General features: G+C 34.4%; 1 protein-coding gene across 1 annotated transcript in view; it reads left to right on the top strand.

Moving 5' to 3' along the window:
• LOC114326347 (dual oxidase) overlaps positions 1–24,838 on the top strand; it is a 276,211-nt gene that overhangs the window by 199,389 nt on the left and 51,984 nt on the right. Inside the window, exons 6-7 of the mRNA XM_028274683.2 lie at positions 4,101–4,337; positions 8,956–9,401. Of these exons, the coding sequence (XP_028130484.1) occupies positions 4,101–4,337; positions 8,956–9,401 (683 nt within the window). The remainder of the gene's footprint in view (positions 1–4,100; positions 4,338–8,955; positions 9,402–24,838) is intronic.

Consider the following 24,838-nt stretch of genomic DNA (forward strand, 5'->3'; position numbering starts at 1 on the left):
AAAATGATAAATAATATATGAAATATATAACTATATTTTTAATTTTTTCATTGTTATATAAATATAATAATAATGTTACTTCTTATTATACAATATAAAACTTTTTCTTCTTATAGTGACTATCCGTTTTGGATGTTGGCGGCCATCATGGCAATCTGTACTTGCACACTAAATCGGTACTGCTGCTCTAAAAAGATTTGTAGTTGTTGTGTTGAACGACGTAAGTAAATTTTCTAGCAAGGTAATCCTTCGCCTTCCTGGTTCTCAGTTTCCAAATGGGGTTTGCCAAATTGCCATGATGGTCGCCAACATCCAAAACGGATAGTCACTACAAGAAGAAAAAGTTTTATATTGTATAATAAAAAGTAACATTATTATTATTATATTTATATAACAATGAAAAAATTAAAAATATAGTTATATATTTCATATATATATGTATCATTTTTGTAATATTATTTCTTCAGAAATGAGATTTCACATATAAAAGTTTATCAAGAAAAAAATATACAGTGGTAAATATACTGTATATTATAATGGTAATATTATTAAATTGTTTTCGGTCAAAATTTAATACAACTTAAGTAAAAATTTTTCGAGCGCGCGGATTTGAAGCGAGCCGGGCGATTTGCAAAATTCGGCCGTTCGCAAAAGCACCGATTTTAAAAATAATTTTTAATAACTAAATGTAATTTAAGTTATAATAATTTTTATTTTAAGATAATATGTCTTTCTTTAGTCAATGACTGTAAAATAATTTCTTAATTGTTATAAATAAAGGCACTACGATTTAAGAAAAAATAAACAATTATCTCGGCTTCAGTCGGTTGTAAAATTTTTTAATTTTTTATAAATCTTCGCTTCGTATTCAGCAACAATAATCTGTAAGTTAGAAACTCATAGGATGTACAGGGCCGCTTCAGCTCTAAATGTTTATAACGAAATTTGCCCCTTATTTTCAAACCCAACATTTACCTCGGCTTCAGTTGGTCGTAGAAATTTTTTATTTTTTTATAAATCTTCGTTTCGTCTTCAGCAACAATAATCTGTAAGTTAAAAACTTATAGGATGTACTGGGCCGCTTCAGCTCTAAATGTTTATAACGAAATTTGCCCCCTTATTTTCAAACCCAAAAATTAGAGGTTTAAAAATGTTCTACGCATTTATTTACATGAGAATATGAAAATATAACTCTTTAGAAGGAGATTGGACGTTTCACCAACTCTCTACGATTTTTTTTCAAAAAGTTATAGCCTTCGACATTTGACCTCTTGGGATAAACAATTTATAATGTCTAAGCAACAAATTCGTTAATCCGGCCTTACATTTTTTTTATGTTTGGAATTGAAAGATCTTCATTTTAAAGCTTTAAAAAATAAAAAAAATTATTTGTACAATAAATAACGCAATTGTAAAAAATGTCCATTTTGGACCTTTCGCAGGCTGTTTTGCAATAACCAATAAACGAAATTAAACTTATCATGGCTCAAATTGTAGGTTTTTTAATTTACTACAACTTTCTATCAAAAAGTTTTTCTCTAAAATCAATATCCTAAGCTGCAAAATCGCAATTAAAAAAAAGCTCACAATATTTTTGGTCACATTTTAGTATAAGTTATTCCTGGCATCGTCCTTTACAACACCTGATAGGTTTCAAAAATTCCTGAATTATATCACGTTTTTTCACCCACAGCCTGGGGTATATCTGCTAGGCCACTGCTCATGTAGTCAAAAGCAATTACGTTTTTATTTTGAAATTACACCTAATTTAGCTTCTATGTATTATGGTAAAGGTTCAGCTTTTTCTCCATTTTAAAATAAAAATAGATTGCCGATTGTAAGGCAATCTTGTTTAAATTTTTCTTCTGTGTTTAGTAACAATGAATATCCCATCAGCCGAGCTGGTATATTTTATATCGGGCAGTTTTAATCTTTGCGCCGACTTGGGAAATTTTTAAACCACCTACCTGTTTCTTGGGCGGAGATAGGCACTGCCCAAAATTTAAGCCCGATTTCGGCGTGGAAATACCAAATTATATTGTCGAAATAATTAAGACGCTAATCAAATTTCTAACTTCTAAGAACGGCATTGAATAGAAAGTTAATCCTTTGCCTGTTGCTGTTATTCTCTTTCTCTTTGTTGAAATACAAATTTGTTGCATTTGCATTTTTTGTTGACATTGATTTCGAAATAAGAAAGGGACAAGAAAATACTTCCTTCTCTAACCTTTACCCTCAACCCGTCATTACATTACGAATCCAAAAATTGTCCGTGGAGCGAAAAATCCTGAACATGTCCAGGATAAGTTTACGTTGACGCCTGCGTCTTGGAAACTAATCCCGAACTTACTCTAAATATGTTTGGGTTATACAGCGCGAATACTGATATTAAGTAATCAGAAATTGTAATTTAATTTTAAATAAAAATTTTATATCAATCTGTCGGACAAGACTTGGCCACAATGTTCTAAGGTTGCTAAAAACGTGAATCTCCGTCTTGTACTTCCTTTTTTATCCTCTGCACAACTCGCGGCTCTTCACTATCTTGGACTAGTGTAAAGGGTACTTTAATGATAACTCTAGTAATAAACTCTGAAACAGAAAAAGAATAGATGCCTTTGAGATGAACAAAAAGAATTATTAAGAATAATCAAAGAGAGAAAAATACAATACTTGGGCCATGTATTGAGAGGGGAAAGATATGAACTAGTTCAAATATTATTGGAAGGTAAAGTACCTACATAACAAAAGATCAGCAGGAATTCGTGACTGAAAGATCTGAGGAGATGGTTTGACCGCTCATCCACAGAAATCTTTCGTGCAGCTGTTTCCAAAGCTACAATTGCCATTTGGATCGCCAACCTTTGAAAGGAGGCGGCGCAATAAGAGGAAGAAGGAGAAAGAATGATTCAATTTAACACGGTCAATGAGTGAGCTGTTAAATAATAGTTAAAGGAATCAGTAACTGGAATAAAATTTAAGCCGTTGAATCAACTGATAGGAGAAATGATAAAACTCGTTCTAATTCCGGAATAATTTATTAATATTATATATTATGTAGCTTTTATACAGGCCTTTTAGGCCCAGAGCTTTGTTGTTCTTTCCCATGGATTTCTGTTTCTTGTCAACTTCTTCCAGTCTGTTATTCCCTTTTCTTTTAGGTCTTCTACTACCGCCTCTCTCCTTCACTTTCGTGGTCTACCTCTGTTTCCTTTGATAATCTGGTACTCTCCATGCTATTTTCTTGACCACTCTGTCATCGTTCATTCTTTCTATATGGCCCAGCTACTGCAACCTTCTTGATTTTAATACACTATCTATTTGTGTTTCTTTGTAAATATTATAAATTTCCTCATTTGTCCTTCTTATATATCCTTCCTCTCTTCTCTTCCCTCCTAATATTCTTCTGAGTATTTTCCTTTCTCATCTTCTTACTGTTTCTTTTGTTGTTTGGTTGAGTATCCATGTTTCACATCCATATATTGCTGTTGGTCTTATTATAGTCTTATAAATCCTGAATTTCGTATTCCATGACAGCTGCTTCGATCTTAGTAAATAATTCATGGCTCCCGCAGATCGATTGGCTTTACTCAATCTTGCATCAATTTCTTTCATTTCTTCACACTTGTTTTTATCCTTGATCCTAGATACACAAATTCGTCTATTTCCTCAAACTCAAACTCCCCTAATTGTGTGCTTACCTTGAACTTTGTCCCATCCCCCCTTTCTCTTCCTACTTTCATAACCTTGCTTTTCTTTTGGTTTATTGAAGACCCAGCTTATACGATTAATTTATTAATTTTTCTGTTATCTCTTTCAGTATCTTTTCACTTGTCGCTACAATTGCCACATCATCCGCATATTCCACTAATTGATGACTCTTGTACAATATGTGCCCATTTCTATTTAAGTCGCTATAATATTGTAATTTATTAATATTACAAAAATATATTTGCTAAAAGTTCAAATCTAGCTAGATAATCAAACTATGATGTTATATCATAGTTCCAATTGTAGAGGGTCTTTAGACAAAAAAATGTTTTATAGAAGTTATTAAAGGCTCCAAGAAACCTCTGTTCCAACCGGAATATTTTTTTCAGAACGTTATTGTTTACGAATACATACCAGCTTTCTTAGAGGAAAAGTTACCGCCATATAAAGGCTATAATCCTGACATTCATCCAGGCATAACACATGTATTTCAAAGTGCAGCTTTTAGGTTTGGTCATTCTCTTATACCTCCCGGACTCTATAGGAGAGACTCCAAATGCAATTTCAAGAAAACGCCTATGGGAGATATCGCTTTAAGGTTGTGTTCAACTTGGTGGGACTCGAATGTAAGTATTTCCTTTGTTTATTAATTTTTGATCTTCTGCTTAACGTGCACTATCAAGTCCCCTTGACGTTGGCGATTAACATGGCGAAACTATCTCTGCCTCGAGCTATTCTAAATAGTTGTTCTGCTTTCTTTATTCCTGTCCACTCCCGTATATTCTTCAACTAAAAAATAATGTGTCTAGAAAAGCTATACCCAGAGGATGTAGGCAACAATATGTTCCCGGGATGTCCAGCGAGTCCAAAGAACTAATGAGAGCATACAAAACCCTCTGTTCTACTGACCCTTTTAGCCAAGAAACGGTTGACTGCGGAGCAGTCCTACTCCAACAGTTGAGTCAAGCCAGAAAGGAAAAGTGGATTGAAACCCTGAAAAAAAATGGACATGACACATAGTAGCAAAATAGCATGGAACCTTGTAAAAAAACTTAAAGCGGTAACCCAAAAGAACATAAACCACGTTGCAAGGTTACAGCAAACCAAGTTGCTACTCAACTCCTTACGGATGGAAGAACTAAGAACACATATAAAGACCCATATATAAGAACACATATAAAAGAACTCCACGACGCTATGAAAAGGTTAAACAACGGGAAAGCTGCAGGTGTGGATGATATATGCAGTGAACAAATAAAGCATCTAGGCCAAGGAGCAAAAAACTGGATCTTGCAACTTTACAACACGTGCTGCAAAGACTGCAAAATTCAAAAATCATGGAGAAAATCTAAAGTGATAGCCTTGTTAAAAGCAGGAAAGACCCAGAAAATCCCAGTAGCTACAGACCTATTTCGCTGTTGTGTCACTTTTTCAAACTATATGAGAGGCTCATCCTCGCCAGAATAGAAAAAATGTCGACAAGCACCTCATCCCACAACAAGGTGGATTCAGACCCGGCAAATCTTGCACCGGTCAAGTCCTCACGCTAACAGAACACATTGAAGAGGGCTTTGAAGAAAAACTTCTAACAGGGGCTGCTTTCGTAGATTTGACAGCAGCCTATGACACAGTAAGGCACAAAACATTGCTTCGCCAATTATACAACACTCTCAATGACCACCATCTGGGTAAGGTCGTATATTACTTAATGTAAAACAGACGTTTTTTCGTTGTGCTAGAGGGCAAAGTAAGTGGGTGGAGAGTCCAAAAGAACGGCCTCCCACAGGGAAATGTTTTAGCACCAATGCTTTTCAATGTATATACAAACGACCAACCTACGCCGACTGAAACCAAGCATTTCCTCTATGCTGACGGTCTCGCAATATGTGCTCAAGGAAATAGCTTTGAAGAAGTTGAGGAGAGGCTCGAAACTACCTTAAAAACAATGAAAGAGTACTATCTGCAAAATTCCCTGAGACCCAATACCTCTAAAACACAAGTCTGCGCCTTCCACCTTCGCGCAAAGGAAGCCAAGCGAAAACTCCAAATTGTGTGGAATCGTAATATACTAGAGCACACAGACCAACCTATATATCTTGGAGTAACTCTGGACCGGTCCCTTACCTACAGACAACATTGCATAAAAACGAGAGGGAAAGTAACAACTAGGAACAGCATACTCAGAAAGCTAACGGGAAGTAAATGAGGTGCATGTCCTGGCGTCTTAAGAACAACGGCACAGGCACTGTGTTTCTCAACTGCTGAATATGCGTGCCCAGTTGGGGGCAGATCTACCCACGCTAAACAAGTCAATACTGCGCTAAATGAAACATGCAGGATAGTAACGGGGTGCATGAAATCAACACCACTCTTAACTCAAGCTTATATAAAGCAGCGGGTTTTGCAGAACCCTCAATACGCAGAGGCGTTGCAGAGCACAGAGAAAATTAAACAGATTTAGGACGAGCGGCATGCCCTATACAAAGCTCGAACACTACGAAAGCGACTAAAATCCTGGAAAAGCTTCCTTGGAACAGTACAGGATGAACCGCCTGAGTATTTTCCTCTTCCTCCTGAGGTTCAATGGACCGGCCAGTCTTTAGGCTTTAAAACTTGGAAAACTATGAATAAGATAAGAACGGGGGTCGCTCCAGTGAAATCAAACATGGTAAAATGGGGAAAAATAGACCAAGATGATATGAACTCTGACTGTGGGGAAACGCAGAATATGATGTGAATTGTAACTGTGGAGAAACGCAGAATATGGAACATCTTTTTACATGCACAAACTGTCCTTATCGGTGTACCCTCGAATATTTGTGGCTCGCCAACGAACATGGAACCGACGTAGCCCGATACTGGGCCGAAATTTTATAAATGGCATGTCCGGACACGATAAAGTAAAGTAAGTCAACCAAGAGGCCTGCTTTCTACCAATTCCTCTGCGTCCTTCGTTTTACCCATCATAATAATTTGAAGAATATAATACCGGTATCTCCTTACTACGTGTCCAAAATAGGTCATCTTTCTATATTTGATGTTATCAAGCAGCTCGTGGGCAGCATTTGCTCTCTTAAGGACTGCCACATTTGTCAGCATAGCCGTCCATGGTATTTTCAGTGTACGTCTGTGCAGCCACATTTAAAAGGCCTCCAAACGATTAATGGTGGATATTTTTAATGTCCATGCTTCGATACCATACAAGAGGATTGACCAAATGTAACATTTAATCATGCGCTTTCGAAGTTGAAGTTGCGAGTTATCATTACAGAAGAATGACCTCATTTTTAAAAATGTTGTGCGGGCTATCTCGATTCTACATTTTATCTCTTTATCTGGATCTAGTTGTTCAGTAATATGGCAACCAAGATATTTAGAACTGGGTACACTTTGAAATATGTGACCATTAACATATAACTGTGAATCTTGATGGGCCAAACGGCTAAATACCATGTATTTTGTTTTTGAACAGTTTATGTTTAGGCCAAACTCTATTCTCACTGTGTCAATGGCATTTAAAAGGTGTTTTAATCCATTCATATCATCACTTAAAATAACTGTATCGTCTGCATATCTGATTGTATTTATCAGAATTCTATTAACTTTCACACCCCATTCCAAATTATGCAGCGCTTCCTTAAATATTCTATCTGAATATAAATTGAATAACAGTGGGGACAGTATACAACTCTGCCTGACACGTCTTTGTATTTTGCATGTTTCTGTTGATTGTCCATTTATGGCTGTCGCTGTTTGACGCCAGTATAATTTTTCTATGATTCGTACATCTTGACTATCAACTCCTTTATCCTTTAATATTTTAACTAATTTGTGATGTACTCGATCAAACGCCTTCTCATAGTCAATAAATACAGCAATGACTTTGATCTCGGCATTTCTGCAATAATACATTTAGTGCAAAGAGTGCGTCCCGGGTTCCCAGTCCATTTCTGAAGCCAAATTGTGTTTCATCCTGGTCTTCTTCACATTTATCTCTGATTTACTTTATATTATTACTTTTATGTATTTTTTGATACTTTATCTTATTATTAAAAACTACGGTTATAGCGTATAATTGTGCCAGTTTTTATTGATTCTCAGACTATTAATTCAATGGTTTCCTCCCCTCATTCGTTGATCCCTTGTAAGTGAGTGGTGACGCTCTAAATATTGTTAGCTTGCTGTGTCTATTGGTTGTCATTCTTTTCCAGATAGACGGATGCATGTAGGGATTTCCCACCAGAGTTTTCATCTGCCAATCGTGTTAAAGGTCTTTCTCTTGGTCTTCGGTCTTCTACCTTTCCATCTACTACCAATAGTTTCATAGTCTCATGGTTCTGGCTACGTCATCGAAATAATTTAGGTATGATGGGTTTATTTTTTTAATAGTCTGTCTTTTATATAAAGCTCTTCCAGCGTTGACTGGTTGATTCTGCATTCTGTCCAGCATATACGTAAAATTCTTCTGCAGACCCACATGTCGAAAGCTTCGATCTTACTTCTATCGATTTTTTTGAGAGTCCATGTTTCAGATGCGTATGTAGCAATAGAGAAAATAAGGGCATTGACTAACCTGAGCTTAGTGTTCTTGGTTATTGTTCGTTCTTTCCATATTTCAATTAATTTAGCTATTGCGGTTCGGGCTATTGCTTGTCTAGGCTTGATTTCTTAGGATCAATCGCCATTATTGGTTATCAACGAGCCCAAGTATATAAATATGTCTACTATAACCTTTCCCACACAGTTATTATTCACTGCAAAACGTGTTCCAAACCGATATTTGTTGTTTTTTGTGTCACTATTGAAAATTATGTAGTCATCCATTCTATCGCCACTACACCCTCATCTGACCTTCTAATTTCTTAAGGGGCTGTTATATCTATTTGATACTTTTTAAGCTGTTTAATGGTTCTCTTAGCTGCACCTGGCCAGAACTAGCTGAATCTTCTAAGGAAGTTAGCCAGTTCCTTATTCTATTGAACTAATTCTCTTATTTATCGAAGGACCAAAGCTTCCTTCTTCGTCGGTCCTGACCCCATCAACCACTGCGGTTGATTATCCAATCACCGGTGATGTTGTTTAGGTTCCTGGCGTGCACAAACTTGGAGTAGGAATTGAGTAGGAGTGGCTAAGTACTACTATCTAGATAGAGTATCGTATATTGCGCTTTACTACCCCTTTGCAGACCAATTTACTTCGTGGTGTAAAAATTCACTTTAAAAAGTACATATTACTTGTTTTTAGGACGTATTGACCAACAACTCAGTTGAAGAACTTTTAATGGGGATGACCTCTCAGCTTGCAGAACGAGAAGATTCTCTTCTTTGCTCAGATGTACGAGATAAATTATTTGGTCCCATGGAATTTTCCAGAAGAGACCTCGGGGCTATTAACATCATGCGAGGTAGAGACAACGGATTACCAGATTATAACACAGTAAGGGCGGCTTATGGGCTGCCTAAATTTAAAAACTGGACTGATATCAATCCCGAATTATTCGAAGAGAGACCTGAAATACTGCGAATGCTTATATCTGCTTATGATAATGACATTAATAATATCGATGTATATATTGGTGGTATGCTGGAAAGTTACGGAAAACCTGGAAAATTGTTCACAAAAGTAATTTTGGAACAGTTCATTCGGTTAAGAGATTCCGATAGATTCTGGTTTGAAAATGAAGAAAATGGGTGAGTAAGGTCTTGATTATTAACTATATGTATACTTAAAACGGTTTAAATTATTTATAAATATATTTAATGAGAATGTAAATGAAAGAAAATATTTTGATTTTGGATCAAATAATATTTTTGGATCCTTCACAAAAATTTATTATTTACCATACATTCAACTAATTATTAATAAAAATGTCATACCATTTAGACGTTAGAGTAAGTTTGTTATGCTTTGCCACATTAGTTGATAATCTTATTTTTCTTCTTTTTGTATAAACATGACTTTGTCTGTTTTTCAATGTGCCTCCAGTAAGTTGTCGTTCCATCGTTTTCGTGGTCTTCCCACTGATCGTCTTCCTATTGGGAACCGTCTCTCGCCGTCCTTACTACTCTATTTGTTGTCATTCGGCTAATGTGGTCATTGCATTCTGCTCTTTTGTTTCTCATCCAGTTATTAATGCTCTCCACCTTGTATCTCCGTCGGAAATCTGTACTTCTAGCTCTGTCCCATAGTGTCTTACCCAGGGCCGGATTTAAGGGGGACGGCTGGGCAGCTGCCCGGGGCCCCCACAAAGCGCCAAACGTAAAAAAATGAACACATTATTCACATAGAATAATTTTTGTCAACCAATTATTAACAGTGATATTTCGTTACATGGAAGGTTTCACTCCTGTTGAAAGGATTCTCATATTTTTGCCAAACCACGGTCATAGAGCAGAAGATAATATCTTATATTATTATTATATTATTAATATATTATATTTAATTCTCTAATAACATTCTTGCAAGAACATGATATCGATTTGAAAAACTGCAGGGGACAGTCATACGACAAGCCGTCAGTTATGAGCAGGGCCGCGTTTAGGTCAATTAACGCCCTAGGCAATTTTCTAGTAGCCGCCCTTCAAGCATGTAGGTACCTAACATTTTTGCGAAAAAAAAAATTGCAAGCAGATTTATTTATTTAAATAAGAATACATAAAAATTGTCATTCCAGTTCAATCACATCAGATTTCTTTCTTGATTTTTTTTTGGAAAAATCATCTTTGTTACGCCACTTTCTATGGACAAAATCGACAAATTGTTAAGACGTTCTTGCGTCATACTTGATCGCAAATTATTTTCATGAATATTTTAAATTCTTGACATTTTCGAAAATGACCTTTCAGCGGACACGTTAGTTGGCAACTGGGAGGCACAAATAAATGCGCAAAGCAATATCAAAATTAGGGAAAATATCTTAAAATCCACTCTTCTTTATATTTAAATATATCAACTATTGGTGATTAGTGATTTTATTGTGGTATCTAAATGAACCTTTAAGTGAATGCATCCATGTATGAATGATGAAGGTATCTATTAGTGCAGTCAGTGAGGGTATTTGGCTCCGAATTCCATCCTACTGCATCAATTTACTTGATATTTTCACTGTAAGTACGGAATAGCACAAGAAACAAAGTCTACGCTATATCCTATGACGCTTTTAACTTAGGGGTGGTTCCCACCCGTTCTCGGGGGTGGAAATGTTTTTATCAAACTAACACCGGAAGTGGCCAGAGAACCTAATTCTAAGCAATAACTGTTTTATAAATTTTTTTGTATAAATTTTCTGTAGAAAGCTACAGAAATAAAAATTAAAATGATAATTTTTTATAATAGCCTGTCGTCAAGTATATTACGTCAGATGCCCTTCGTTTCTACGAAAAAATACATTCAGTTACATTAATAACAATTAATGTTTTAAAAATTATAAAAGTAATGACTTTCAATCGTCAAATATTTATAACAACTGTGTGTTTAATTGTACTCATTTGTACGTACATAAATAAATTACAATACAATTTTGGTAAAACAGTTTTATTCATGAAATAATCGCAGCAAATTGCACTCGATCTCTAACATTATTATCGAATTTTTGCCCTCGTGACACTTTGACATAATTTCACTATATTTCGGGACGTGAAATTAAAACTGTCAAAGTGTCACTCGGGAAAAATTCGATAATTTTAGAGCTCCTGTGCAATTACTACTGAAAACTCAATACTTTTTGAGTTATTCGTGGTTAAAAATTTGCCATTTTCATTGAAAAATGACACTTTTCGGAGACTGTTTTTGGGAATACCATAAAAATTGTGTATCTGACGAAAAAAACTATATAAAACATTTTTGTAGCTTATGAAAAATCAGAGAGATTCATTTTTTCATAAATCTTCTAGTTTTAATAAAAAAAAGAGATGGTAGGTGAAAAAAGATTTTTTTTTGGTTCATGCTCAAATCGGTGTATTCAACTTAAAATAACAGAGAAATGTCGATTTTAGGGGTATAATGCTACGAATACCTTTTATAGTGCTTGAAAAGACCTTTAAAACGAGAACTGGTTAAATGTCGGTTACATTCAAACTAAGCAAGATATGGTGCAAAAAACTTATGACTAATGTATTTTAAGGAAAAATGAGAAGTATAGTTAACCCCTCCTCCACTAGAATTTAAATGCATCGTTTTTCTTCTAGAATACCTTCTACTATTTAGAGTGTTATTTCTATATTCAAAAAGTTGGACGGGTTTAAAATGAACAGTTTTTTTAAAGAATAAGATCAAATTATAGAGCGCATTTTTAAATTTTCTTAAAAATCTTCTTTTCCCCATGTAATTCGAAAGTGATAAGAGATACGTAAAAAAATACCTTACAAAAATGTAGGTTTTCTTTTAAATAACAATTTTCTTTTTCTTTCACTACTGTATCTCATTATCATTTTCGAGTTACATGGAGAAAAAGGAAGATTTAAAAAAATTAAAAATGCTCTCTATAATTTGATCTTAATTTTTTTCAAAAATCATACATTTTAAACCCGTCCAACTTGTTGAACATAGAAATAACACTATAATAAAAGGTATTATAGAAGCAAAACGATGCATTTAAATCTGGTGGATGAGGGGTTAAAATATACATACTTCGCATTTTATCTTAAAATAAATTAGTCATCCTTTTTTGTTGCCCCATATCTCGCTTAGTTGGAATGTAATCGAAATTTAACAGTGCGGTCGTTTTAAAGGTATTTTCAGGTAGTACTTACAAAAGATATTGATAGCATTATACCCTTAAAATCGACCATTTCTCTGTTATGTTATTAAGTTGGACACACCCATTTGAGCATGCACAAAAAAAATTTCTTTTCACCTACCATATCTCTTTTTATGTTATCACTAGAAGACTTATGAAGGAACGAATCTCTTTGATTTTTCATAAGCTACAAAAATGTTTTATATGCTGTTTTCGTTAGATGCACAATCTTTAAGGTATTCTCAATGAAAATGGCAAATTGTCAACCACGAATAACCCAAAAGGAATCAGTTTAAAAAAAATTATAGAACAGTGCGCCCGCCGCCTTTGCGGTGCTGCCGACTGCCCAATAATCCCTAAATTTACGACTTCTGTCCTTTTTGAATGAATAGTGTTAAGAAAATGCAATTTGCTTTCTAGAAATGAATGCCCACTTATATTCCATTGATGGATGTACGATGTACTTAAATGCTATTCGATTTTAATTTTTATATACAAATATTTTTTTGGACGGTATTTTTGCCGCCCTCTCATAATTTGCCGCCCTAGGCAACTGCCTATATTGCCTAATGGATAAAGCAGCCCTGGTTATGAGTGGAAAATACAGTGGTGTCAGGCTAAAATTAGAGAACATAATATCTTGCCGTTGTGGATTCCGTGTGCCACCCACTCTCAATTTAGTTGAAAAAGCTGCAGCTGAGTGTTGTCCTGCTGCCATAGCATTCTTTGATTTCTTAGAAGAACAATATATGAACTATATGTATTTTTCACTTCCCTTACTGTATATATACAACTTGTTAATACGTTGGCGGACAACAACGTCTATAGACTTCTAATCTCAATTAATGTAGCTTATACATTTGACGCAGTGTCCGTCAACGTATTAACCGAATGTTTAAAAGTTGGGTCTCGAGAGCAACGCCGACCGTGGCAGAAATATTATTATTCCTAAAAGAGTAAAAAAAAAACGCAAAAGAGCTAGTTAAAGATTATAATCACATTAAAGGAGCATTTTCCAAAATTTCAGAAGACGGTGAGCAAGAATTTAAAATTCGTAGCAATGCAAATGGTTTGTATAATCGAGTTTGTACTGGAAACAGGAATATGTGCAATATTTTGGAATGAAATCTTAGAGAGGACAAACAGCACAAGTCGTATTTTCCAAAATACAAATATTGGCCTTAACTCAGGAATGGCGGCACTTAGATCACTTAAATAATTTATATTCTTTTAAGGAATATCGACTGACTCCACTGGAGTATGGAAGATCTCCAGAGACTGAAATGATAACGTCAGAGAAATTTAGGACTCCAAATGTTATGGCTATTATAGATCACTTCATTTCCTCTTTAAGTCAGAGGCTTCTGCATATGAATCCATTAATTCCAGTTTTGGAGCTTACTGAACACTGAAGCTTACCGACATTTAGAACAATGATTTAGACGAAAACTTAGGTGCCGAACTGGTACAATTTGTAGAATTTTAAATTCATTTAAAGAGGAAATCGGCTCTTCAAATATAAGTAAAGAACTTTACATGTACCGACTGCTAAAAGAAAATAATATAAATAATGCGTTTCCAAACGTTTAGGTGACACTTCGTTTATATTTAGTTCTGATGCTAACTAACTGCAGTGGAGAGAGGTCATTCTCAAAACTTAAGTTAATTAAAAATCGACTTCGGTCCACGATGGGCCAAGAGCGTTTGAATCATCTCTTTATAATGAGCATTGAACAGGATGTCTTAAAGCAACTAGACATGTACGACATAATTAAGGAATTTTCAATTAAAAAATCTCGAAAAGTACCCGGACTTTAACTATACATCTTACTATGTTTATTTTTATTATTTTACTACTACATAAATACTAGTAACAAGATACAGCTGTTGTATTAGTCCTGTCGCCAGGGGGGTACAACGGCCTTCTTAATTCAGATGGACTTACCCAAGTTTTTTTTATGTATTTTGGCCCGTAGAATACGAATTTTTTGGGTAACAGTTGATCCGGATGTCGATAAGATTGTTATAAACAAAGAAGTTGAGGAATTACATGACAGCGATTTCTCGCAAAACAAAACATTTTTTTGTATTTTTTGGGTCATTCTAACCAAAAAATGTTCCTACAAGTTTTTTCGTAGGATGCATAGTTTTCGAGATAAACGCGGCTGAACTTTCAAAAAATCGAAAAATTATAATTTTTGAACCCGAATAACCTTTGAATAAAAAATAAAATAGCAATTCTGCTTACCAGCTTTAAAAGTTTTAGTCAAATTATACCTGTTTTGAATATTTGCATTGCTACAAATTTATTTTTTGATTGTTAAAAAAAGCTATAAACACATAGTGTTGTAATGTTAAGATGACATCTGGCAACAGTGTCTATGGACGGTTGTCAGCGGTCACGGGGCATGGCATCGCCCTTAGACGGAAGATTTTCTCTCAAGAAATTTTTTAAAAAACACAGCTTGTGAAGATAAAACCTTGTTAGAAGTAGTCCACTGTATGAGTGTTGACTCACACATTAGTGATAATCGCTTAGCTCAAATAAAGTTAGAAACAGCCAAGGACAAAAATCTTAAAACATTTCTAGACTGGTACAGTGTTGGTTTTCCTAAAAATAATACAAATATAGAGAGTCATGAACTTAAAAACCTATATAAACTAAGAGATAACATTACGGTCCAACATGGTATTCTTTATTTAGGTTTAAAAGTAATAGTCCCAAAAAGCTTAAGAAGGGAAATGCTAGACATCATACACACTGGCCATTATGGCATTAACAAATCTAAAAATAGAGCACGATCTGTACTATATTGGCCGGGCATGAGTAATGATATTGTTAAGGTGGTACAAAGTTGTTCCATTTGTGAAAAATTTAACATATCAAATTCAAAGGAACCTTTAATACCCCATCAAGTCCCAGACCTGCCCTTCAATAAAGTAGGGGTTGATTTATTTCAATTTGGCAATAAAGACTATTTAGTCCTAGTAGATTATTATAGCAGATGGCTAGAAATAAAGGAATTACTAAACAAAACTTCAGAAAGTGTAATTAGTGTTTTAAAAGAAATTTTTTCACTGTTCGGAATACCATCTGTTATGATATCTGACAATATGCCATTTAGTAGTTATAGGCTTAAGGTATTTGCTAAGGAGTGGGGGATAAATATAATAACATCAAGTCCAATGTATCCTAAATCCAATGGGTTAGCGGAAAAGGGAGTGGGTATAGCCAAGAGACTGATGAAGAAATGTGCTGAAAATAATGAAGATGTAAACTTGGCTTTACTCGCTTATCGTAACACACCTATCACGGGTATGAATTATTCACCTTCCCAAATGCTAATGTCACGTGTGTTGCGCGATAAATTACCATGTAACACAAAGCTTCTAAAGCCTAAACTTTGTACAAATGTCAGTAAGCAAATACTAGCGTCTAAAGCTAATTCTAAACTAAGTTATGATCAGACTGCAATTTCTAGAAAAAAATTTGAAACAGGCAACAATGTCTTAGATCAAGACGGTAGATCTAAGTTATGGTCGCCTGCCAAAATTGTTCAACCTTGTCAGGTTCCTAGGTCTTATGTAATACAAAAGTCTGATGGTCGGTTTTTGAGAAGAAACACTTTTCAGTTAAGAAAATCGCACAATGATGTTGTAGTTAATCCTAAGTGTGATGTTCCTCTTTTAGAAGGTATACCCAGGCCAAGTTTGCCTGTTAGTAACATTCACAATAATATTGCTAAGACTGTTCAACCTAGCAATAATGAAACAGGATCTCCTCCTACAAATAAGTTTGGACGAACTATTAGAAAACCTGCCTATCTGAAGGACTATTGCACTTAAATTAAGTATTATATTTTTAGTTTTATATGTTTCTATATTTTTGGAAAAAGGGAGATGTTGTAATGTTAAGATGACATCTGGCAACAGTGTCTATGGACGGTTGTCAGCGGTCACGGGGCATGGCATCGCCCTTGGACGGAAGGGGGGGTTTTCGATGTTCGAGGTGGAACAACAACAATGTTTATAACCTTGCTTATTCAATAAAGTTCTTTATTAACAATCTGGTAATCACTAATTACTACACATAGTGTTTCCCGTGCCTAATACATGCGTTTTAATGCATGCTACGTAGAAATAGCCCCGCTTGCACTCTTATCTCCTCTACCTACTCGTTTGATTTTAAATGAGAAATCATTGAAAACATCACTCAAGCACTAGGTGTTTATAGCTTTGTTTTAACAATAAAATAATAAATTTTTAGCAATACAAATAATTAAAACCGATATAATTTGACTTGAACTTTCAAATGCGGTAAGCAGAATTGCTATTTTATTTTTTAATCAAAAGTTATTCGGGTTCAAAAATTGCAATTTTTCGATTTTTTGAAAGTTCAACCCCGTTTATCTCGAAAACTATGCATCCTACGAAAAAAATTGTAGGAACATTTTTTGGTTAGAATGGAACAAAAAATACAAAAAAATGTTTTGTTTTGCGAGAAATCGCTGTTATGTGATTCCTCAACTTCTTGGTTTATAACAATCTTATCGACATCCGGATCAGCTGTTACCCAAAAAATTCGTGTTCTACAAGTCAAAATACATAAAAAAAACTTGGGTAAGTCCATCTGAATACAGGAGGCCGTTGTACCCCCCCTGGCGACAGGACTATATTTTTTATTATTTAAAAATATATTTATAAAAGTAAAAAAAATATATTTATTTCTAAAAGAAAAAACCCTGTAGTTGGCTCTTGCCTGCAAAGGGAAAATAGTATATGTGAAAAAAGTGAGTTTTGAGATAAATGACTTTTTGTTCTTTTACTGTGCCGTTTTGTCATTTATAAAGTTAGACAAATGAAATTTGGAATATACGAAATAGTTAATTTCATTAAAACAGGAACACAAATAAGTTACATTTGAAATAAAATAGTAAATAATATCTAAATATTAGTTTATTGCATGTATTATAATTATTTTAAGGCCATATTAAAATATCTACACGCGTGCGGAAAAATAAAACGCGTGCGGAAAAGTGAAACTTTCTAAACTAAAATGCGTGCGCGAAAGTAGACATTTTTGCACGCTCGTAGAAAAAGTATGTTATTATAATAATTATTACAACAGCAAATAGGTCTAGTTTTTTCAAATGTGCTGGTAAAGTGACATATACGGTTTTACCATTTTTCCAGTATACCTAAAGAGTATATAAAATACTTTATACGTATATACCGTAGGAGGAGATAAAAATTCCCATTGGTCATACTATGGTAAAAGAGTATATGAAATGTTATACTATTTTACCAATGGAATTGGTACTCCGTTTTTATGAAATATGTTACCGTATAACAGCATATACCACATATATCCTGTTTTATCAGTCGAGTTTCTAAAAATAGATATAACATAATACCAGGGATAAGAAGTGTAAGAGGATGTATACTATTCTGTCTTTGTACAGTTTGCGAAATATACTGTTTTACCCTAGCAGAGACGCAAGTACACATACTTATATACTGTTTTACCAGTGTCATATTTTTAAAACTAAATGAGATAGAAATACAGCCGCTGTATACCATAGTAATAAAATTTTTGAATGGTAGAAGGTAGGGCCCCACACCAATTCTGCCCAGGGGCCCCCACTGCCTTAAATCCGGCTCTGGTATTACCATCGATATTTCGAGGGTTTTCGTCTCCGCTGTTTCGAGCAATCTTTTTGTCCTCTCTGTGTCACATCGTGTTTCTGCTGCATATGTAATTATTGGTCTTATGACTGTTTTCCGATATTTTTATTTCTCCATATTGTATCATTCAGACAACGGATTCTGTTTACTCTATTCACTTGATCTTCCACTTCTGTTTCTAGCTTTCCGTAGCTCGATAGTGTAATGGCTAGATATTTAAACTTCATCACTTGTTCTATTATCTGACACTTCTGCTCTAATTTACATCTTAATGGATTTTATTGGATTGGATTGGTAGACAATGACCTCATAAAATATGTAGAGAATAGCTATGATATGACTTAGGTATACGGAATCGTTATGAAAGTATTCTTAATTTTTACGGATAATTCATTTATTTATTAAGCATTACAATCCCTAAGGATTATAGCTAAATGCATGGCGTTTAAAATTCTATTCTTGATTGGGGTGAATTACTCCTCTATGTCATTTATAGCTTGCTGTGGGTCTTTGCTGCGAACTGTCGTCACTCTTTTTCATTTCTTCCTATCCTTGCACTGAAATTTACAGTCTTTAATATTAATTGCTCTTATATCTTCTTCTACATCATACAGCCATCTTCTGAAATTCCTTGGCCGTCTCTGTATGCGTCCCATACATTCTAAGCGAAGAGATTTTACGTACATGACAATATTTTCTCCCTTTTAACTCTTCTTCAATTTCGGCATTTAATTTCATTCTTCGTTTTCCCTCTCTTGTTACCTTGGGACCCCCTATCATTCTCACTATTTTTCTTTCAAGTTTCAGGAGGCCATCTTCTTGTTTTTTGTTAATCGTCGTTGTTTCTATCCCATATGTAACAACAGGTCTTATTAACTTCTTATAGAGGTTTATCTTTGTTCTCTTACTTAGAGTATTGCTTCTCAGTAGATTTATATTCATTCCATATATTTTTTTTGCATTTCAGAATTTTTTCCTCTGTTTTATCTTTTCCTGTTTTTCCTATTGTTACTCCCAAGTATCTAAAGGTGGATCTTCTTCTTCAACCTATGTTCGTCCACTGCTGGACATAGGTCTCTTTCATTCCGTTCTCTCTTGGTCTCCAGCTTGTTAAACTCTGTGTCCATTTTCGGAATTATCTTGGGCAACATGCCCGATCCATTGCCACTTGAACCTTGCTATCCGTTCTGCGACATCAGTATTCTTTTTTATTTCACAAATGTCGATATTGTCGATACTGTCGATACTAATAGTCGGAGAGATAGAAGCGGATTTAGTGCGTGATAAGTAATATGGAAAAACTATACGGGGATATGTTGAATTAGTTGTGTACATGACTTTCCCCAACGGCCGGAAACCAGAGTGGGGGACGAGGGTAGTTATAAGGGGTCTAAGTCGCGGTTTTTATTATTTTTTTTTGTGACTCTCATGATCGAGATAGTGCACCAAAATTTGGGAATAAGTAGGTCATGACGTAACTAACTCTTCTAAACTAAATCTCTAGGGAGCGAACGCTGCGTGGCCGACAAAGGGGTGGGGGTAGGGGTGAATATAAAAAATATAAGGGGTTTTTGTGACGTTCGTGACTGAGATAGTGCACCAAAATTTGGGAATAAGTAGACCATGACATAACTAAGTAAAATCCCCAGAGCCGGAAACGAGACTGGGGGACGAGGGTAGTTATAAGGGGTCAAAGTCGCGGTTTTTATTATTTTTTTGTGACGCTCATGATCGAGATAGTGCACCAATATTTGGGAATAAGTAGATTATGACGTAACTAAGTAAAATCCCCAGGGGTGGAACGCTGCGTGGCCGACAAAGTGGTGGGGTAGGGGTGAATATAAAAATTATAAGGGATTTTTTGTGACGTTCGTGATCGAGATACTGAACCAAAATTTGGGAATAAGTAGATCATGACGTAACTAAGCAAAATCTCCAGGGGCGGAAATCAGAGTTGGGGATGAGGGTAGTTCTAAGGGGTCAAAGTCGCAGTTTATATTATTTTTTGTGTGACGTAGCACAACATTTGTCCCCGACGCAGCGTTCCGCCCCTGGAGATTTTACTTAGTAATGTCATGATATACTTATTCCCAAATTTTGGTGCACTATCTCGATCAAGAACGGCAAAAAAACCCCTTATATTTTTATACTCATCCCTGAGTACCCCAAGCAGCGTTCCGCCCCTGGAGATTTTACTTAATTAGTTACGTCATGAGCGTTACAAAAAAAATAATAAAAACCGCGAGTTTGACCCCTTACAACTACACTCGTCCCCACTCTGGTTTCCGGCTCTGAGGATTTTACTTAGTTATGTCATGGTCTCCTTATTCTCAAATTTTGGTGCACTATCTCGATCATGAGCGTCACAAAAAAAGTAATAAAAACCGCGACTTTGACCCCTTATAACTACCCTCGTCCCCCACTCTGGTTTCCGGCTCTGGGGAAAGTCATGTACACAACTAATTCAACATACCCCCTTATAGTTTTTCGATATTACTTATCACGCACAAAATCCGCTCCCAGCTCTTATACCTATAAAGGTGGATACTGTTTCAAATTTATGATTCTGTGTTATATGAGATATTTCCCAGTTGTGTCGGCCTTCCCTATCGTCATGTATTTTGTTTTGTGCTGGTTTACCTCTAGCTCTATTATCTGTGCTTCAGTATCTAATTTTTCAATTGCTTCTACAAGTGTCGTCTTCGTCTTTGATGACTAGATCAGCGGTTCTCAACCACCGTGTCGCGACACACTGGTGTGCCGGAAGAACCTATCAGGTGTGTCGCGAGATTTACGAATACGATATTTTTATTTGTATTTTTTTACTTGTTATAATACACCAATAATGCATATTGTTCTTGTTAGGTTCTTACGAAATAAAAAATAATATGCTTAGTATATTCATCTGTACTTACTTACTAGGCTATTGATTATGTTCAAAATAAGAGAGCTAAAAGCAACTACAACATTAACGGGATTTTATTGTCTCATATAGTCATTTAAATGGGTGCGTTTTTGAAAAATGGATGAATTAGTCCTTAGACACAGGGTGAATTAGGGTGAGTGCTATGCACTTTTTAAAGACTTCTACAGGAAAATTGTTCCAGATTAAATTTGCTATCGAAATATTACATTTTAAAGTCAAAATATTTTTATTTACAAAAATATATTCAAAAGAAAAGCAAAAAACAACACGAAAGAAAGCAATTTTGTTTTTTGCCCCATAACTTTTTTTTACGGGGATATATGTATAGACATTGCTTCAGAAGAAATTAACTTACATTCTTTCTCTTTAAAATTACGTTTAGTAGAAGTCTCTAGGATTTATATTTTCCGAAATAGGATTTTTCAAAATGCGCCGCTCACAGCATTTTGGACCATTTTCCCCATTATTTCGCAAACATTGTTCTGTAACTTTTTTTTACGCATTTCTAGGTATATGCAATAGTACATTTATTAGAAATAGGAGTCAATTACCTTTAAAATGGTATATTGTATAAGGTTGCTTGACTATTTTGAAGCAAGTTCTGCTTTTTCAAGGTTTCATACTTTTAATGATTTTTGATATTTTTTATGATTATTTTTTAAATTTCTCAATTTGACTTTTTTTCTTGTACATATAGGGTTATACATTGTATAAAAGAAAACAGCATATTTTCTTTACTTTAAAATGGTGTATTCCAAAAAAATCTAGGACTATTTTTAAACAAGATATCCGCAGGATATCCAAGTATATCCGTAATTTGGAAAAAAATTTAAAATTTTTTATTTTTTTTTTTTCAACTAGAAGAATATAATTGCATATTATATAATTTTTAATTGCAAATAATTTTTCTTAATAATAGTTTTCGATATTGTGACATATAAAGGTACTTTACTCCTGAGCAAATTAATATTTTTTAACATACCTCGTACACTGTTAATAAAATTTTATATCTGATGATCGCATTTTAGGTTTCAGACTAGGCACAGCATTTTATAAAGAATAACTTTTTTTCATAAAATTAATACTAAAAAAGTTTTCCATATGGTTCCAACTATTGCATGTGTATATGTCACACTTTGAAAAAGCATATCTTGTTTAAAAATAGTCCTAGAATTTTTTTACAGTACACCATTTTAAAGTAAAGAAAATGAGCTTTCCTTTTTATTACACAATACATATACCCAAATATACAATAAAAAAAGTTTTAATGAGAAATTTAAAAATAATCGTAAAATATATCAAAAATCATTAAAAGTATAAAATTTTGAAAAACCACATCTTGCTTAAATATAGCCATACGGACTTCTACGATAGAACATTTTAAATTGACTTCTCTTTCTACTAAATGTACCATTGCGTATACCTAGAAATGCGTAGAAAAAAGTTACAGAACAATGTTTGCGAAGTAACAAGGAAAATATCCCAAAATCGCTGTGAGTGGCGAAATTTGAAAAATCACATTTTGAAATTGTAAATCACAGGGACTTCTACTGAACGCCGTTTGAAAGAAGAAGGATGGAAGTTTTTTTTCTGTGACGCAATGCCTACTATACCTATATCCCCGTGGAAAAAAGTTATGGGACAAAAAACAAAATTTTTATCTTTCATGTTTTTTTTCTTGCTTTTCTTTTGGATATATTTTTGTAAAAAACATGTTCTTGACTTTAAAATGTGATATTTCGATAGTAAATTTAACCTGGTATAATTTTCCTATAGACGTGTTTGCACTAAATGTGCATAGAACTCACCATAATTCGCCCTGTGCCTAGGGACTAATTCACCTCTTTCTCAAAAACGCACCAATTTAAATGGTAGCACTCCGCGGTTTTTTCAAATATAGATTCCATTGACTATATGAAACCATAAAACCCTGTTAACGTTGTAGTTCCTTTATAAAATACATAATCAATAACCTATACCACTAGCAAAATTTGTACATATAAGGGTGTCGCGAATCTGTAAGGAGTACGTTAGTGCGTCGCTGAGTAAAAAAGGTTGAGAACCGCTGGACTAGATCATGTGCATATGATATGACTTAAAGACGGATAATTAGAAAATATAATTAAATGGGTGAAACGAGACAAACTCAGACGGAAATATGGACGGAATACTGTCGATCCCTATTTGCTAAAGGTGACGATAATGAACCACTAACACCAGAATAATAACAAACGAGAGGTAAAGGAAGCATTTTGGAAATTAAAAATAGATAATCACTAGGGAGCGGATTTTATGCTAAATGCATATTGCTTGCATATTTCGCATATTTGAGAACTTTACCAAAGTTTGCATATTTTTAAAGAAATGTGCATATTATGTGTCTTTTAAAAACATTTTTGTCCAAACGAAAAATTTCTAAAAATTTTTAATTCGTCACAAAATATTCCCCCGCACATCCTGTCATATCTTTTCGAAAACTACCTAAAATCGGCTCAATAACTACTTTTTCGGTTTTTTTTAGAAAATACCCGAACTTTACCCACAAAGTGCGTATAGTACGCCGTCATAAAATTATTGTAGGATGTTAAATACTCTATTGTTAAGAGAGTATTTACACCTCTAAACATCGTTTTACGATTCATCTTTAGTCTCTCAATGCGAATGTTTAGTTTTTGTGTAAAATTACTTCTGTTTGTGAATAGTGCAATATACCGAAAAATCCTAGCTTGGTTTATTCCCGGATCAGAACCTATCCCCAGCTTCTTAAACCAATGAAAAAGTATTCTACAAAAGATGTAGGAAAATGGTGAGTTTAAGATTGTTTCGTCATCTTTTTCTTTAATAAATAATATTTGGCTGCTTCCTCAATATTTTAAGTTTAAACAGTTTGAAAAAGTATGTGTTATTGTCGTAGATAACATCTTAGCGAAAATTTTTGGTTACAAAAAACGTCGGGACAGAACTACATAAGTCAAAATGCAAGAAGATGAGCGAGTCGAAAGTTGATCATTGATCAGTTATACTTTGACAGTAGACAATTGTTGATGACGTCATCCAATGAGCAATATAAATTTAATTCGCATTTATCCGAGGTGATGATTTGTGAAAAATACAATTGAAAAAATTGGAAAATCCTATGTTTAAAAGTTTTTTGGAAATATATTCAAAGAAAAGTGTTCCCGATAAAAGTACATTGGGAAAAAATTACGTACCTCTTTACAACAATACCATAAAAAAATCAAGAAGATAGTGGAAAATCGATACATTCATTTTATTTTAGATAAATATGTGGTTTCTCACAAAGCGCATTTTTTGAAATTATTGTGCATATCTTACGCATATTTCGTAATTTTTTACTGCATATATATGCGCATATTTCATCAAAATTGCTTGCATATAAATCCGCTCCCTAATAATCACAAATCAACAGAGTTAGAAATGATGCGGTCCTCAGAAAAATGAAGAGGAACGGAGAGGTGCTGTCAAATCTTGATACTTCGTTTCAATACTTTGCACACATTATGCGAAATGAATCTAAATATGCCCTTCTACAAACCATCCTGCAAAAAAAATATTGGAAAAGCGCGGTCCAGGAAGAAGAAGAACATACTAGTTAAAGACCCTCAGAACCTAGTTCAACATGACATCTTCGTAGCTTTTTCTAGCTGCTACAGATAAGATAAAGATTACCATAATAATCGCCAACATTCGTTACGGATGGGTACATCAAGAGGAAAAACATCACAGATATTAACTTTTTATTTTATTAAGATTTTTGA

This window comes from Diabrotica virgifera, chromosome 7 (genome assembly GCF_917563875.1).
Source record: "Diabrotica virgifera virgifera chromosome 7, PGI_DIABVI_V3a".
Taxonomy (NCBI): domain Eukaryota; kingdom Metazoa; phylum Arthropoda; class Insecta; order Coleoptera; family Chrysomelidae; genus Diabrotica; species Diabrotica virgifera.